Genomic DNA, 19,067 nt, shown 5'->3' with positions numbered 1-19,067 from the left:
ATCTAGGGAGAATGTCTCAGCCTCACCTCAAAAAGACTACCTTCATGATCATGGCATCACCCCGCCCCCAGCTAAGGATCATGTCTAAGTATTTATTTCTTGCCGTCCCCAGAATTTCTGTGGTCCATTGGCCTAGATACTTGGCCAGTGGTATGGGCCTGATAATTTGGGGCTCAGCCTATTGGGACTGGGGACCACCTTAGGCAGTCTGTAATGATTGGGTCCTCCAGTGCCACACCCAGCATAACTTGGGGGCCTCGGCTTGCATCATATATTCAGTTCCTTTGCCCTATCCCCCACCTTCCTCACCTCTTGTTTTCCACTGACGCACACAGCCCTTGTGCCTTTCACCCATCAGCTTTCTGCCCCCCCTCTTCTGCAGATTCTGACTAGTCGCTGAGGGCCAGCAGTGTTTTGGGCAATTGATGACCAGTCACACAATACTCAGGTCTTCGTAGAGGCTCCAGGATCATACAGGTCAGCCAAAATCCACCCCCCAATATCTCCTCTGCAAGTCCAAACCAAATTGACCAAGCACAGGGCAGGCACTTGGGGGGATGCTCAGCCTATGCAACCCAGAGCAGGGCAACCATCCAGGATGCCTTAATTCCCTCCCCCTAGAGCAGAGGAATCCCTGTACTCCAAGAAGTCTCCACCAACTAACTTGCCACCCAGTACCGAGCTCCCCACACCCTCCCCCCAAGATCACAGTTGCAGACTCACCATGTCAGCCAATGAAGCGAGCACCGAGCCTCAGATCTTTGCAGTGGAAGAGTCTGCACTGAGTGGTGGGCACACTCATGTTGGTCTGGTGTTTTATAATCCCTGGACAGGCCAGGAATCCTATCCCCTTAGATTGGCCACACCCTCCTGGGTGTAGCTCGGGCCCAACAGCCAGGTGATTGGCTTTACCCACCAGGTATCTAAGCGCCGTCATTAAGCGGAAATACTTCACTCTTCAAGAGCATCTACAGTGCAGGGAGGTCTTTCTCACACTTTATTCTCAGTTGAATCCCATGACGTAGAATTTTTTTGGTTTTATTTTTTTGTTTTTTATTGGTTTGGGGTGATGCTCAGGAGTAAATGTTGGCTCTGTACTCAGGAATTACTCCTAGAGCAGCCTGGGCATATGGGAAGTTGAGGGTGGAACCCGGATGGGATGTATGCAAGGTAAGTGCCCCACCCACTCTACCCTCTCTCCAGCTGCCATTAGAAAGGCTTGTTAAAGGATTATAAATTTCTATAAAGGGTGGGTAAACTGAGGTTGAAAAGATTAAGAAATTCAGGCCCCTGTCGCCGCCGCCGCCGCCGCCATGAACAGCGTCGGGGAAGCGTGCACCGACATGAAGCGCGAGTACGACCAGTGCTTCAATCGCTGGTTTGCCGAGAAGTTCCTCAAGGGGGACGGCTCCGGGGACCCGTGCACCGACCTCTTCAAGCGCTACCAGCAGTGCGTCCAGAAAGCCATCAAGGAGAAGGAGATTCCCATTGAAGGACTGGAGTTCATGGGCAATGGCAAAGAAAAGTCTGAAGGCTCTTCTTGATCTTTACAGTCACCTTAAAATTGTACTTCTCTGAGGAACTCTGGATTTTGTCAATTAAGACTGTGAAGAGAGCCACTGATTTGAGGAGGAATTTACAGGGGAGTTTTATTTCCTCCTCCTCGATCCTTTCCTCTCGTAAAAGATGATGGACCATCACTGCTTTGGGACAATTTTCACAGCTTTGGCAACTTGAGAAACTCAGTAAGCTAAAACGGAATTATTTTTTGGGATTATGGTTGCAATAACTTGATCTGGAATCAGCTTTAAATATATACCTGTATGTAAATAATGAAAAAAAAAAGATTAAGAAATTCAGCATCTTGGGCATTGGTTCAGAAAAGACCAGGGTTCAATTCCTGCTGCCATATAGTCCCCAGAACCTATTGGGAGTGATTCCTGAGTGCAGAGGCAGGAGTAAGTCCTGAGCACCCTGGATGTGACTCAAAACAAAAAAACAGGACCAAGAAATTTGTTAAAGTTGTCCAGAGAGATAGTACAGTGGGTAGGCGCTAGCCTTAAACTCAACTAGCTTGGTCCCCAGTGACCCATATTGTTCCCCAGGAACTGCCAGCTGGGATTCCTGAGTGCAGAGCCGGGAGTAATCCATGAGCATGACTCCAAACCAAAACAAAGCACAGACAAAAACCCAGAAAATTTGCTGCTGTTAACAGCAGAGAGTCTGTCACTATTCCAGATGGGCTCATTTGCGCTCAATGTTAGGAGCACTTTGCGTGCTCTTTCTCCTCCCGCACCCCTCAGGTCCCACAGCCTGTCTTATCCCATCAGAGGGACACATGTGAATAACTCTGACCCCAAGAGTCCTTCACTGGTGTGGCTCCTGCATTGAATAAGAACCATATGGAAGGGAACCTGGGAATATTGGTGGAGGAAAATGTACACTGGTGAGGGACGGGTGCTCATCCAGGGTGAGCTTGGTTGGTTTGGTTCGGCCTGCAGTGGGGGTGTAGGGGTAAGGGTTCTGGCTAACCTGTTGGTACCTAGAATCTCTCTGTGGACCTGAAAGTTGGATAGCTGGTCCACAACTCCCCAGAATACTCTAGCCCTCAGGAACTAGCAAACTCGGTGGAAAAGGTAGGACTGAGAACTAGTGACTGGGAGGGGTGTGAGAGGAAAATGAGGCTGAGGGAGGCTGGGGATTCAGCAAGGGATTGAGCATGCTCTGGATGTCATAGTTGCCAGGTTTAATGTCCCCATAGTGCTGGGTATGATCCGGGGTTCCAGTTCAGTATGGTAAAAAGCTAGAAATAAGGAGGAGAAATGAAACTTACCTGCTGGCATGTTCCCAGGATCACGAAGATCCTAGGAGACGCTTAACCATGGCTCCTCAAAATTGGGAGCCTCTGCCAGTTGCCCAAATGTGGCGAGAAAGCTATCATCTGAGGGAGTGGGGCGCTGTTCTCTCTATCCGCCTAAGTCGAATTAGAGATTGCTTCCTAGCACGTGACTTGCAGGTTGTGGACAGACTTGTTTGCTGGGGTCCTAGTTTGACCCCAGCACCATTGGTCTCACTAAGGGCCAATAAGTAGACTTTGCTCGGGCAAATCAAATTGACTTAGCATTTTCTAAGTTTTTCTCTAATATATGTACATTTAAAAATATAAGTATCGGGGCCGGAGCGATAGCACAGCGGGTAGGGCGTTTGCCTTGCACGCGGCCGACCCGGGTTCGATCCCCGGCATCCCATATGGTCCCCCAAGCACCGCCAGGAGTAATTCCTGAGTGCAAAGCCAGGAGTAACCCCTGAGCATCGCTGGGTGTGACCCAAAAAGCAAAATAAATAAATAAATAAATAAATAATTAAAAAAATAAAAATATAAGTATCTGTGACAAAGATGGGCCAAGAGTATTGGTACTGAGGGGGCTCCAACAGCCTGATGTGGGAGGGGCGTTAGTGTAGGGTGGGGCTGTTTACTGTCTCTAAGAGTCCACAGGGCTTCTCTGTTCCGAATTGAACCCGCACTCTCGTTTGTCCACTAACCTCAGAGTTTTACCTGAAACCTGAAACCCCTTTGTCAATCATATTGATTGATTGATTGATTGATTAATTGATTGACTGCCGTCCAAACCGGGGTCCTAAAATGCAAGAAAATTGCTCTACCACTGAGCAAAGTCTCAGGTGTCAAGAAAAGTAGTTACTTTCAGTTTCTCTCTCTCTCTCTCTCTCTCTCTCTCTCTCTCTCTCTCTCTCTCTCTCTCTCTCCCTCTAACTCTATCTCTATCTCTATCTCTCTTTCCTTTTTTATTTGATGGTCAGGACAGGCAATCCAGTTCCAGTACTGGATAGAACTTATACAATATCTGAAGGGGTTTGAGGTATGAATGAGTGTAGGTGGGATAGATTCTCTACAGTGGTAAAGCGTATAAATGAAGGCAATTCCCTTGTGGGGATTCACTCAAGGAGACAATCTGTATCAGGAGCATCTATATTGCTTTTCTCCTTGCCTTGCTACTAGTACATATTAAACAATTACTCTTACATTTTACTTATTATTTATATATTTACTTTTTGCTTTTTGAGTCACACTGGCAATTCACAGGGCTTACCCCTGGCTTTGCACTCAGGAATTTCTACTGGCAGTGCTCCGGAGATCATATGTGATTCTGGGAATCAGATCCGGGTCAGCCACCAGCAAGCCAAAGGCTTCTAGACTTTTGTTCTTGGTGAGATTGAAATCGGGCTCCATCACACCGTGAGGATGCTTCTAGGCAACTCTCTGGCCGAGTTCTTTCGGGCCTAGCAGACATTCACACCCAGTGACAGCAGCGTCTATTTGCTCTGCAGACATGGCCCTCTCTGTCCTAGCTGTGGGCCACTAGTCTCCTGTCCTGGATGTTTGGAATATCCAGGAGTCTCAGGGAGAGAAACCCTGGTCTAGATAAGCTCTTCTTACACTTCCTATACATTTTTCACTTTTGACACTGTTTTCAACCAGGTATTCTTACACCAACAAGGGATATCAGTTCATTCAACAGGTGAAATAAATATGTACCCCCCAAAATGTTGAAATTTATTTTTCAATTTTCCATTCCTGGCATGGGAAAGATACCAAGTTGATGCAGGAGATCAAACCTAGGGTTTCCTCTCTGAAGTGAGTGCCCTGCCTGCTTCACTGTCTGATCCTAGTGACCATTTGCATTTAAGTTAGGTGGCATGCACTCACCCCCACCTTGGATTTCCACACACATTGTCAGAGGCCAGGGTCCAGACTGCCCTGTACACTGCTGGGATGCCATAGAATAGGAGGGGGAAAGTTTCAGAACTATCACTCTGAGCACATTGGAGCGCACACGGGATGGATTCAGTGCAGAATCCGGGAGGAGTGTGAAGAGAAAATGGCGGGGTGTCAAGAAAAAAGTAAGCGATCAGGCTAGAGAAGCATCCATAGAGAGGAGGGGAAGGGAATGAGGTGTGTGTGTGTGTGTGTGTATATTGGACACTGACAGATCTCTGATTGTTGTCTCGTTATTTTCAGCATTCAACCATGGAGGACAACAGCCAAGAGAGGACCCCAGACATCTTCCATGGTTTCTTTAAGAGTCTTGAGGAGTTTCTCGAGACCTATGAGGTGGACGATCCAGCGGTGCCTCAGCACCAGCTCTGTACTGCCCTGGCTCCCCGGAGTCCAGCCAGCCCTAAGGCCCCTGAGGGTCAGGACAGCTTCCTCGATCAGCTCCTTGAGGAGCTGCAGACGCCTGGGCCTCCCGATTCCCAGGCACAGGCCGGCCCACAGAAGCCGACCCAGAACCAGGTCAGCGCTCTGGATCCGCTCCTCCACGTGCCCCCAACCTCTGTTTCACTCACCCTTGAGGGGCCAATTGAGGGCAAGGACAGTGAACTGGACCAGCTCCTTGAGGAACTGATGGACGTGCCTTCCTGGGAGAAGAACAGGAGCTGCTCTGTTCTGAGCAATCCCACCGCTGCCTCCCAAAGGACACCTGACACAGACGTGCTGAAGACCTTCAGTGGGGACCAGACCCTGCCTGGCAACTCTACGGAGATTTCTGGAGGTGAGCAGACCCCTAGACAGATCAAATCGCCCCACGCTGGTGCCCCTGGAATCCATGGGATCCAGATGTCTTTCTCACGAGGTCAGACCCTGCATGGGATCCAAAGACCTTTCTGTTTGGGCAGTGGGACCCAGATGCCCATCGCTGGTGCCCAATCCCCTTGGGGGACCAAGACATGCTACTCTGGGGACCAGGCACAGTGTGGGAGCCAGTTGTCTCCCCCTGCTCACCAGGATGAAAACGCGAGGCAAATATCTTCTAGAGTGGACCAGTTCATCCCACAGGTAAGGAACCGAATAATTTCCCAATTGGATATTGGAAAAAGTGTGTTCCATTTGTATTTTTCTAAAATTCTGTGGCAATCCCAAAAAGACTCTGATCTTATTGTTTCTTGTGCTTTGCGATTCCTACCGTACTGCTCTGGGGACCATAGAGAGTGCCAGGATTAATTTTAGTGTAGCCCCGTGCAGAGCAGGTTTCCTGCCCACTGGACCATCTTACTGGGCCCTCTAAAGATTCGATTTTGAGTGATGTGATCCCTACGGATCTCCACCCATAGTGTTAAAAGACAGGGTTGGTACAGGCTTCCCACTGCACTGGTAGACCGCCTTGACACAGCAAAAGTTTCATTTCAGTGCGGTCAGTCTGGCCACATGTGGGGGGCACACAGAGTGGAGTCAATGAAGGATCTGGGGGTAAGTAGAAAGAAAAGTATGGGTTGTCAAGCAAGATAGATGGGGAGGTGGGCTAGGAGACCATGATCAGGATTGAGGGGAGAAATGTAAAATTGGATTGAGCTGAACACGTGTCTGATTTTGTTCTTTTTGCTGTTGTTGTTTAGGATTCTAGTATGAAAGACAAGAGCCAAAAGATGACCGCTGACATCGTTCGTGAGAATCATGCAGAGGTACTCCAGACCTGTGAGGCAGGAGATCCAGCTGTTCCTGATCCTGAGCTCTGTGGTCCTCTGACTCCCCAGGGCCCAGCAAGAACACAAGAGGCCCTAGACGGGCAGGACATTCTCGATCAGCTCCTTAGGGAGCTGCAGATCCGCAGGCCTGTCACACTCCAGGCTCAGGGCAGCCCAAATGAGCCATGTCAGAACCAGGCTAATCATCCCGATACAGTCGCTGAAGGGACCCATATCTCTGACACTCTGACTCTCCAGGGCCGAGGCAGTCCAATGATGCCAACTGAAGACAAGGAGAGTGCGCTGGACCAGCTCCTTGAGGAGCTGATGGAGACGAATTCTCGGGAGCAGAACATGAGCTGCTCTGCTCAGAGCAATCCCACAGTTGCCGCCCACATGTCTCCAGACGCAGACATGCTGAAGACCTTCCATGGAGACCAGACCATACAAGAGTGTGCCACCCAGAAAAAGGGGAGTGATCAGGCCCCGTGTGTGTACCGCATGCCATACACTGGTACCCAGATAATAAGTGGAATCCAGTTGCCCATGGTTGGTGTCCAAACACTATGGGGAAATCAGATACTTTCCAGTGGATACCAGACACCAAGTGGGAGCCAGATGTCTCTTTCTGGACAGCAGACTGTATTTGGGACTCCAGTGTCCATGAACACGAACCAGTCCTACTGTGGGAACCATTTGCCTTTCACCGGTGCCCAAATATTAATGGTGAATCAGGTGCCATTCAGAGGGGTCCAGACCATGAATGGGAACCAGATGCCCCATTCTGGAGTGCCGATGATCCCTGTGACAGGGCTCCCGACAATGACCTTCATCAGTGACCAGACCTCCACTGGCAGTCAGCCTGTGTCTCAGAGTGGCACCCAGAGCCTCTATGGCATCCAGATTGTGCCACAAGGATCGCCACTGCCACAATCAGGATTCCTGTATGCAAGTGCCCCTTTGGCCCAGGGACCATCCCTGGAATCAGAACGGCCAAAGAAGCGCCAGAGGAGAGAGTACATCATAAATGCGGATGGTCTGAAGCGCTATGTGTGCCCTTTCCAGGGCTGCGGGAAGGAGTACAACAAAGCTTCCCACCTGCGAATCCATGAACGAGTCCACACTGGTGAGTAGGAACAACTGACACTCAGTTCAGATTGTTGCTCCTCCCTTTATGCTAGGTTACTCTGGTGGCCTAGAAAAGGTTGAGAGATGAGAGGGGAAGTTCCCGCGGTCCTAGGGGGAGCCTACTTATGGCCAAAGTCCAGCTGGCTGGTCTCTGTGGAGTTGACTGTGGGCGGTTGGGACATGGAGAGATTGGTTTGCCCTTTTGGGCTGATCTTGACCCTGTCTCTCGGGAACAGATACCCCGTCTCCACAATTTTCTCCCTGCTCTGACTCTCTGAGCGCTCTGGGTGTCCCTTACCCTCTTCCGGTTTTCCTCTTTTTCCAGCTCATGCAGTCTTTCTCTTCCTCTCTCCTACACATCTTCCAGTGTACTCAGCTGCTCCCCCTACCCATGCTCACACCATTTTCTGCTCCATGCATTCATGCCTGATGCATAACAAGTGACACATCTCTCTCTTCCAGGAGACAAGCCCTATGTGTGCGACGTGAAAGGGTGTCCGTGGAAATTCCCCCGCCCCTATGAACTCAGAAGACACAAGAAGACTCACACTGGAGAGCGTCCCTTCCGCTGTCCTCAGTGTCCCATGGAGTTTTCCCGAGCTGATCATTTAAAGCAGCATGCAAGAGTGCACAGATAATGCTTGTCCATGAACTATACACTCAACAGCCTCGTCTCCCAGTGAAGACTTTTCTTGGCAATTCACACTAAGCTCTATATATTGAAGATGATATTATGACATCTTTTTTCTCTTGTTACTGTTTTTGGCAAGTGTTCCACATCCTGAGGTGCTCAGGAGACTGTGAGGTACTGGAGACTGAGTGTCGGGCTCCTGTTGCAGAGCATGGCACTCCACCCTCTGAGCCAGAACTCTGATCTACTGTACCACTTTTATTTTAAAGAGTTCACGTTTTCATGAATATTTTTACAAGAGATACTTATATGACTTCTGATGGACACCGAATCATAAACTGTACATTGACTTTTTTGCATGTGAAACTGAAATTAAATGTATTTTTAAGGGATTTCAATTCATTTTTAAAGGTGTACCTTAGGTTGGGACTGTTTTTGCCGCGCTGCCTTGCACTTGCTTAGCCCTAGCTCCGTGCTTTTTTGGCGGTGCTCAGGCTATCATATGCCTTTTCGGGATCGAACGTGCTTTTCTATGTGCAAGCCAGTTGCCTTCCCTGCTGGACTATCTCGCTTGTAGACCCTTTTTCTGATATCATTTATTTTTATATCTGTACTCATGGTTTTTTGTATCTTCTTAATCTCTGGTTAAAAGCAAGAGGACACATGGTGTCCTCCAGTGTGTAATGCTCTTCGGTGAAATAAACAAATTTTGAGGATGAGTTGTCTCCTGTCGTGACTATGACCGTTCAGGTCACCGTGGTCTGGTCAAATGCCAGAAGCCATGGGCTACCTGCCCATTATCTTGCCTTTGCCCTCCTCTGTTTATGTCTGTGGCATTATGAGTTCTATAGGGGCGTGGGTGGCCTGTTGACAGGTACTCAGACCCAGGACAAGGCAGAGTCATAGCCCCTCTGCGCCCTCTCTGGTGCCTCAACCATCTCTACCTTCCTCCTGCATGTGTGCAGGGAAGGGACTGTGGCTTTGCATGGACATGGTCAGGTCTGGGAGACCTGGGCTTCTTTCCCTTCTGCCTGGTCTAGGAGCTCACGGGCCTGCCACTGAGGCCAGAGTTCCTGCTAGCACCCAATTATGCCAATCCCTGAAAAGACATCTAGAGAAAATCCACCTCACTCCTCAGACCCAGTGTTCTCTTTGAAAAACACGTCTACCCATCCATACCATGAATCAGAGCACAAGTCTGCAGATTCCTTTCCATATGAAGATTGACTAAGGCCTCTGTGAACTCTTGGAGATCCCAGAGAGATAGCTGATTGGTGTGGAAGCAATGAATGCCTGAAACAACTATTTTATGAACAACTTTTTACATCACAGTGGGTAAATAAAGTTTAATTGAACACAGTCAAATTATTCGAGACAGTCATGTTTCAAAAACTACTTCTTGCCTCGGTGAGGAGGCAAGTTCCCACCATGGAGATGGTCCCCCTCGACACTCCCCCCAAACCACCACAGATCTGCCAGCAGACAGAGCGCAGGCAGGGTGAGGAAACCCAGTGTCAGCTGCCCAGACCAAGCTCACTCCTCAGCCCACTTGCCCCACAGGAGGCTCAGGGTCCTAGAAGGCTCAGGCCCTGAGAGACCTGGGTGGACGGGGCTGCCCCCAGGACAGACTGGGTGGGGATCTTTGTTTGTGCAGGAGCCAGGTCAATGAAGGACCAACATTCACCTGTGTCCCTTTACATGGCTCCTAGCACCCCTGGGATGGAGCGGTGATGGTAGGAGAGCGAGCATGCAAAATGCTCTTCTATTGAGCTCAAAGTGGGCCCAAGTCTACAAGAGTGATGGACGCTGCACGCCTTTATCATATTTTTGTTTGTTTCGGGTAGCACCTGGAGATGCCCAGAACTTACTCCTGACTCTGAGCAAAGGGCTCACTCCTACTAGGGCTCAGCGGCCATCCAGGGTGCCAGAATGGACCTGACCAGGCCACCTGCAAAACACTGTATGATCTCTCCTGACACCCTCCACAATAAGTCTTCTCTCTAAGCCTCATTTTGCCCAGTTTATAAAGACCAGAGACCATTATAAAGGCCAGAGTGATAGAACTTTGGGCATTGCATTTGCTTTGCACTCAGCTGTCCCTGTTCAATCTGAGCATCCAGTATGGGCTAGTAGACTTTGCTCTAGCAAATCAAATTGATTTAGCATTTTAAAAGTCTTTATTATATAAGGATTTGAGACAAAGAAGGGCCAGAAGTACTGATACTGTGGGCGTTACAACAGCCTGGTACGTGAAGGGGGCGGGGCGGGAGGGCGGGGCTGTTTACTGTTTCTGTTTCCACAGGGCATATCTGTTTCGGATTGAACCTGGATTTTCCTTAGCACTGTAACCTCAGAGTTTTCTTTTTTCTTTTTTTTTTTCTTTTTGGGTCACACCTGGCGATGCACAGGGGTTACTCCTGGCTCTGCACTCAGGAATAATCCCTGGCCGTGCTCAGGGGACTATATGGGGTCCTGGGATTTGAACCTGTGTTGGCCCCGTGCAAGGCAAACGCCCTACCCGCTGTTCTATCTCTCCAGCCCCAACCTCAGAGTTTTCGATGGCACCTGAAATACTTTTTTTCTTCATTTATTTTCTTATTTATTTTTTTATTTGCAGTCCAAATCTAGGTCTTGACATGCAAGACAATTGCTCTACCATTAAACTTCTTAATGACCGTAAAAGTTGTTACTATATATTTTTAGATGGTCAATATGGACATTTAATTTCAGAACTTAATAGCCCTTATATAATATCTATATCAGGCAGATATATAGTATATATTATATGTACATGAGGGATTTTGAGTAAGTCCGTGGCAGTCACAAGACATCTTATAGCCTAATTCTCCCTCTGCGAGAACCTGGCTAGCTACCAAGACTTTCCTGCCTTCAGAGGAGAGTCTCACAAACTCCCCCATGCTGTATTCCTAGGCCAAAATCAGTAACGATGATGGATCTCATTCTTCTGACCCTGAAAGAGCCTCCAATATGGCACCACTGGAAAGGAGGAGTAAAGATAGACTTCTAAAATCTCAGGGCTAGGATGAATGGAGACGTTACTTAAACGGCTGAAGAAATTCGATGATTAACGGGATGATGACGATCTTGATGATGATGATGAGGGGTTTTGAGGTACATAATGCATGTAGCAGTAATAGATTATATACAGTGGTAAAGCGTTTAGATGGAGGCAATTATCTTATGGAGATTAACTGTAGAGACACTGTCACCTGAAGCATCTATACTGCTCTTCTTTCTCTTGCTATTAGTACATATTAAATAGCTAAGGTTACATTTTATTTATTTATTAGCATTTGTTTTCATTTTGCTCTTTGGGTCACACCAGGCGATGCGCAAAGGTTGCTCCTGGTTTGTACTCTAATTGCTCCTTGTAGTGCTCGATGAACCAGATAGGATGCTGGGAATGAAACCCCATCGGCCGCGTGCATGGCAAATGCCCTACCCGAAGTAAGGCTACAGCCGTGAATGGAAAAAAGTGGATACTTCCTTCAGCTGTGTCGGGGGTGTTTTAATCCCACCCTCTCATTTGCGTATTTTATATACATACTCCTGTTTTTTTGTATCTCTTTATCTTTGGGTTCAGAGCAAGAGAACACATGGTGCACTTCACTGTGAAATGTTGTTCGATGAAAAAAACTGATGTTGAGAAATAGTTGTCTACTCTCGTGACGATCACTGTTCAGTTTACTTTGGTCTGGTCAAATGCCAGTAGCCACGGGTGACCTGCCCATTGTCTTGTTGTTGACTCTCGTCTGTTTATAACAGTGGGATTATGGTGCAACAGGGGTTTTGGTGGCCTGTGGATCAGAAACACTTACCCAGGTCGAGGTAGAGTCCTAACCCCACTGAGCTGTAACGGTGCCTCAGCCCTCTCTACTTTCCTCTTGCATGTGAGCACGAAGGGACTGTGGCTTTTGCATGGACATGGTGAGGTCTGGAGGCCCTGGGCCTCTCTCCCTGCTGACTGGTCTGGGAGTTCATAGCCCTGCCCACTGGGGGCTAGTTGGGAGTACGTTTTTGTACCCAGTTGTGCCAATGCAACAAAAAAGTATGGAGAAAATCCACTCTACACCTCACACCCAGGGATCCCTTTCAAAAATACTTCCCACGCACCGACTGCCTGAAACAGAGCACAAAGCTGCAGATTCCTTTCTCTGTAAGATTGACTCAGGCCTCTATGAACTTGGAGGCTCTGAGCTACAGCAGATTGGTACAAAAACAATGACTGCCTGAAAGAACTACATTATGAAGAGCTTTGTCAAACCCAGTGTTTACATAAAGTTAAAACAGAAATTTCAAAATCACTCCAGACTATCATGTTAAATAATTGACCCTTTGCCCATGTGAAAGGTAGCACTGTTTCTCTGTCGTGCCATTGTTCGTGGACTTGCTGGAGCGGGCACCAGTAACGTTTCATTTTGAAACTTGTTGTTATTGGTTTTGGCATATCGAATATGCCATAGGTAAAGTGGGTCGGGCATTTGCCTTGCAGATGGCCGACCCGTGTTGATTCCTCCTTTCCTCTCGACCAGACTGGAAAGATACGAGAGTTTCCTGCCCGCACGACAGAGCCTGGCAAGCTACCCGTGGTGTATTCGATATGCCAAAAGCAGTTTCAACAAATCTCACAATGGAGACCTTACTGCTGCTGGCTTGAGCAAATCGATGAACAATGGGAGGACAGTGCTAGAGTGCTAAGGTGTCCAGGTGAAGGGGCACATTCCCACCACGGGAGATGCCAAACCCTCATAACCCTGCCCCCAGTCCAGAGCAAGGCAAAGGTCTGGAAGCCCAGTGTCACTTGCCTCAGACCATCGCATCTCCACAGATAGCTGTGCCCCACTGGAGGCTGAGGGTCCCCAAGAGGCCCCAACCTCTTAGAGACCGGGAAGGGCGGGGCTGCCCTCAGCCAGACAGGGTGGGGCTCTCCCTCAGTGCAAAAGCCAAGCTAATGAAGGGACCAGTCTCAACTGTGTCCCTCAGCTGGGGTGAGAGAGAGCAGCTCTGGGATGAAGAAGTAAAATGCGGGAGAGAGAGCGGTAAAATGCGCTTCCACTAGAGTGTAAAGTGGTCCTAAGTCCTAGTTTGACCCCAGCAACTTTGGTCTCACTAAGGGCCGATGAGTAGACTTTGCTCGGGCAAATCAAATTGACTTAGCATTGTCTAAGTTTTCTCTAATACATATATTTTACACATAACCATTTGTGACAAGGAGGGGCCAAAACTATTGGTACTGAGGGGGCTCCAACAGCCTGGTATGTGAGAGGGGCGGTGTGGGTAGGGCCGTGCCGTTTATGTCTCTAAGTGTCAACAGGGTATCTCTGTTTCGGTTTGAACCCGGATTCTCGTTTGTTCACTAACCTCAGAGTTTTTCATGTCACCTGAAACCTCTTTGCCCACCATATTTACTTATTGATTGATTGACTGCCATCCAAACCGGGGTCCTAAAATGCAAGAATATTATTCTACCACTGAGTAAAGTCTCAGATTTGAAGAAAAGTGGTTATTTTCGGTTGTTTTTCCTCTCTCTATATTTTTTCTTTGATGGTCAGTATGGGCAATTCAGTTCCAGTACTGGTTCGACCTTATACAATATATGCTTTTCTCTTTGCCTTGCTACTCGTACATATTAAACAATTACACTTACATTTTATTCATTATTTATTTATTTACTCTTTGCTTTTTGAGTCAAACTTGCAATTCACCGAGCTTATCCCTGGCTTTGTACTCAGGAAATACTTCTGGTGGTACTCCTGAGACCATATGTGATTCTGGGAATCAGACCCGGGTGAGCCAAAAGCAAGTCAAACCCTTCTAGACTATGGCCTTGGTGGGATTGAAATCTGAGGCTCCATCACAGCATGTGGATGCTTGTAGGAAACTCTCTGGCCGAGCTCTTTAGGGCCTAAAGGACATTCACACCCAGTCACAGCAGCATCTCTTTTGTCTGCAGACATGGCCCTCCCTGTCCTAGCTGTGCACAATTAGTCTCCTATCCTGGATGTTTTTCTCTCATGTAATGTTCGAGAGCCCATCCCTCAGCAGTGTCCATTCTCAAACACCAATGAACCAGTATCATTCCCACCCCCGTTCCCATCCCTCCACCCAGCGTCTTTGGCAGGGCATTCCAATTTGTTCTCTCTCTCTCTCTACTTTTGGGTGTTGTGGTTTGCAGTAGGGGTATTGATTGGCCATCGTGTTCAGGCTCTAGTCTACTTTCAGCACGCATCTCCCTTTCCGAGAAGGATCTCCAATCACATTTTACTTGGTGTTCCCTTCTCAATCTGGGATGACTTTCCACCAACATGTGAGGCCCGCTTCCAAGCTATGGAGCCAACCTCCTGGAGACTGGCACTTTTAACCGCCCGGTACTCACCAAATTTTTCAATAGCAGCATGAGAAAGTAATTCCTATTTTCATCTCTGCACTGCATTATCGTTCTTCACCTCTCCCGAGAGGTCGCTCTCCTTGACCTGAAATGGATGAAATGGTCAAGCACAATGTTAAGTGGGGTAGACTGAGTCTGACCTATAATGAAGTCAAGTACAAGTGGAGTCAAAAACAGAGTCACAATAAGACACATTACCCCAGATGTCCATAAAATCTGACAGAAAAATGACCAACAGACAAACCGTGAAAAATGCCAGTCCTTTACACAAAAACTTGTCCAGATATGACTGCCCTGAGCACCTACTGAACGGAGTCCAAGTAGAGCTTGCAGTCCCAGGGTGTCAGGGATGTCTCCCTTCACACTCACTTCTTTTTTTTCTCTATTTATTTTTAATTAGTGAATCACTGTGAGGGTACAGTTAGAGATTTACTCATCTTTGTGCTCTTGTTTCCCTCATACAAAGTTCGAGAACCCATCACTTCACCAGTGCCCATTCTCCAACACCAGTAAACCCAGCATCCCTCCTATCCTCCCCAATCCCATCTCCCCCCACCCCACCCCGCCACTGTGGCAAGGTATTCCCTTTTGTTCTCTCTCTCTAATTAGGTGTTGTGGTTCGCAATAAAGGTGTTGAGTGGCCACTGTGTTCAGTCTCTAGTCTACATTCAGCCCGCCTCACCCTTCCCCCGCATGGCCTCCTACCGCATTATACTTGGTGAAACCTTCTCTGAGTTGCCCTCTCCCCAGAATGTGAGGCCAGCCTCCAAGCCATGGAGTCAGCCTCCTGGTACTTATTTCTACTAGTCTTGGGTCACACTCACTCTTGTTGACTCTCCAGTGGAACTGGTGGAGTCAGAACCCTTGTAAAATGTCTGTCCATCCTCAGAACCCCCTTTAACTCAGGCCCCTCGATCTTAAGGAGACAGCCCCTGAGCCTCAGGTCTCTCAGTCTCTGAGACTACTACTGAGTTCATTCACTCAGGGTTCTGGGTCTTAAGGAGACCGCCCCTGAGTGACCTCGTATTTTTGTTTACTTTTAGAAAACCTCTGTACTCCTCTAAGGTTTGTGTAAGTTTAACTGAGACCTCGGACGAGCCCCCAAAACCCGTGTTTCCCGTTTTACGGGTCAAAAATTGTGATGCCTAACATCCAAAAGAACAAAAGCAACCGCTGCTGGAGAGGATGTGGGGAGAAAGGGACACTTCTACACTGCTGGTGGGAATGCCGACTGGTTCAGCCCTTCTGGAAAACAATTTGGACGACTCTCAAAAAATTAGATATTGAATTCCCATTTGACCCAGCAATACCACTGCTGGGAATATATCCCAGAGAGGCAAAAAAGTACAATCGAAACAACATCTGCACATGTATGTTCATCGCAGCACTGTTTACAATAGCCAGAATCTGGAAAAAACCTGAATGCCCCAGAACGGATGACTGGTTGAGGAAACTTTGGTACATCTATACAATGGAATACTATGCAGCTGTTAGAAAAAAGGAGGTCAAGAATTTTGTAGTTAAGTGGATGGGCATGAAAAGTTTCATGCTGAGTGAAATGAGTCAGAAAGAGAGAGACAGACATAGAAAGATTGCACTCATCTATGGTATATGGTATATAGAATAACAGAGTGGGAGACTAACACCCAAGAACTGTAGAAATAAGTACCAGGAGGTTGACTCCATGGCTTCGAGGCTGGCCTCACGTTTCGGGGAAAGGTCAACTCAGAGAAGCGATCACCAACTACATTGTAGTCGAAGGCCATGTGGGGGAAGGGAGTTGCGGGCTGAATGAGGGCTAGAGACTGAGCACAGCGGCCACTCAACACCTTTATTGCAAACCACAACAGCTAATTAGAGAGAGAGAACAGAAGGGAATGCCTTGCCACAGTGGCAGGATGGGGTGGGGGGGAGATGGGATTGGGGAGGGTGGGAGGGACACTGGGTTTACGGGTGGTGGAGAATGGGCACTGGTGAAGGGATGGGTTCCCGAACTTTGTATGAGGGAAGTATAAGCACAAAAGTGTATAAGTCTGTAACTGTACCCTCACGGTGATTCTCTAATTAAAAATAAATAAATTTAAAAAAAAAAGAAAAGTTTCATGCTAAGTGAAATGAGTCAGAAAGAGAGAGACAGACATAGAAAGATTGCACTCATCTATGACATATAGAATAACAGAGTGGGAGACTAACACCCAAGAATTGTAGAAACAACTACCAGGAGGTTGACTCCATGGCTAGGAGGCTGGCCTCACATTCTGGGGAAAGGGCAACTCAGAGAAGGGATCACCAACTATAATGTAGTCGAAGGCCATGTGGGAGAAGGGAGTTGCGGGCTGAATGAGGGCTAGAGACTGAGCACAGTGGCCACTCAACACCTTTATTGCAAACCACAAAGGCTAATTAGAGGGAGAGAACAGAAGGGAATGCCCTGCCACAGTGACAGGGTGGGGTGGGGGGAGATGGGATTGGGGAGGATGGGAGGGATGCTGGGTTTACTGGTGGTGGAGTATGGGCACTGGTGAAGGGATGGGTTCCCGAACTTTGTATGGGGGAAGCATAAGCACAGATGTGTATAAATCCGTAACTGTACCCTCATGGTGATTCATTAATTAAAAATAAATAAATTTATTATTAAAAAAATTGTGATGCCTAGACCTCTTTCCTTTCTATCGTTATACACTTGATACCTTTTAGTTGGCTAACTGCTATGGCCAGAATTTCCAGTATTATATTGAATAGGACTGGGGAGGGTAGGCAACCTTGTCTTGACCCTGATGTAAGAGGGTAGGCTGTTAGGTTCTTCCCACTGAGAATGATGCTTGCCAAGGATTTGTGGGAGATGGCTTTGACTCTATTGAGGAATGTTCCTTCAATGTACATTTTGCTGAGAGTTTTCATCATAAATGGGGGCTGGATCTTGTCAAATACTTTCTCTGCATCTATTGTTATGGGCATATGGTTTTATATATTCCTTTCATTGATATGATGGATTATGTTGATTGATATGTGAATGTCAATCCATCCTTGAATCCCCGGGAAGACTCTTACTTGGTCATAGTGTATGATCTTTTTCTGAATCGTTGGATTCTGTTTGGTAGGATTTTGTTGATGATGTTTACATCTGTGTTCATCAGGATTATCTGCCTTTAATTCTCTTTCTCTGTGGTGTCTCTGTGTGCTTTTGGTATCAGGGTGATATTTGCTTCATAGAAGCTGTTTGGAAGTGTTACTGATTCTTTGATTTCAGAAAAATCTTTAAAAAGATTGTAAGTCCTCTTTGAAGATTGGAGAAATTCACTAATGAATCCAAATGGCAAGAATTGTATATTTCTGTGGGGTTATGAGTGCTAAAAGGTCTCGCGTGGTCTGTGGAGACAGGTAGTCAGACCCAGGACAAGGCAGAATGAGAGCCCCACTGAGCCATCTCCCGTTCCTCAGTCATCTCTACCTTTCTCCAGCATGTGTGCAGGGAACGGACTGTGGTCTTTGCATGGACATGGTTAGGTCTGGAAACCTGGGATTCTTTCCCTTCTGCCTATTCTAGGAGCACAACCCGGCCCACTGAGGCTTAGAGTTCCTGCTAGCGCCCAATTGTCCCAGTCCCTGAAAAAATGTCTATAGAAAGTCCACCGCACTCCACAAACCTAGTGGTCCCATTGAAAAATGCTTCCTACCACCCACACGGTGAAACAGAGCCCAAATCTGCAGATTCCTTTCCGCGTAAAGATTGATAAAAGGCCCCTATGATTCGTGGAAACCCCGGAGCTATAGCTGATTGGTGCGGAAACAATGAATGCCTGAAATGACTGTTTTATGAACAACTTTGTAAATCACAATGTGTAAATAAATTTTAATTTAAAACAGTCAAATTATTTTAGACAATCATGGTTCAATAATTACTTCTTGCCCCGGTGTGGGGGCAAGGTCCCACCCACTACAGGACATGTCCCCCCTGAACACCGACCCCATAAGCACAGGCCTGCAGCAGCCAGAGCAGGGTCAGGGTCAGGAAACCCCGTGCCACCTGCGTAGGCCAGCCTCACTCCTCATCCCTCCTGGACCACAGGAGGCTCAGGGCCTCCAGGAGGCTCCACCTCCTTGGGGATCTTGGTGAGCCGGGCTGCCTCGAGGCCAGACATGGTGGGCATCTTTTTCAGTGCAAGAGCCAAGACAATGAAGGACCTGTACCCCTCTGCATGGCTCAGAGCAGCTCTGGGATGCAGGAGTGTGGGCGGGAGAGCGAGCACGGAAAATGCTCTTCCTCTTGAGTGCAAGGTGCGCCCAAGTCTACAACAGCGATGGACGCTGCATGACTCCATCACATTTTTGTTTGTGTTGGGTGCCACCTGGAGATGCTTAGACTGTGCTCTTGCTTCTCAGCAAAGGAATCACACCTACTAGAGCTCAGAGGCC

The 19,067-nt window shown here is 47.8% G+C and overlaps 1 protein-coding gene across 1 annotated transcript; it reads left to right on the top strand.

Annotated features, from left to right (window-relative positions):
* The first annotated feature begins 1,303 nt into the window (after window positions 1-1,303).
* Window positions 1,304-1,806, top strand: LOC129405095 (TP53-regulated inhibitor of apoptosis 1). The gene has a single exon (XM_055140389.1). The coding sequence runs from the start codon at window positions 1,314-1,316 to the stop codon at window positions 1,542-1,544; it is 231 nt and encodes a 76-aa protein (XP_054996364.1). The 5' UTR covers window positions 1,304-1,313; the 3' UTR covers window positions 1,545-1,806.
* Window positions 1,807-19,067: the final 17,261 nt, after the last annotated feature.

This window comes from Sorex araneus, chromosome 5 (assembly GCF_027595985.1).
Source record: "Sorex araneus isolate mSorAra2 chromosome 5, mSorAra2.pri, whole genome shotgun sequence".
Classification (NCBI taxonomy): Eukaryota; Metazoa; Chordata; class Mammalia; order Eulipotyphla; family Soricidae; genus Sorex; species Sorex araneus.
The sequence above is the reverse complement of the archived record's forward strand: the minus strand, read 5'-3'. Positions and strand labels throughout refer to the sequence as shown.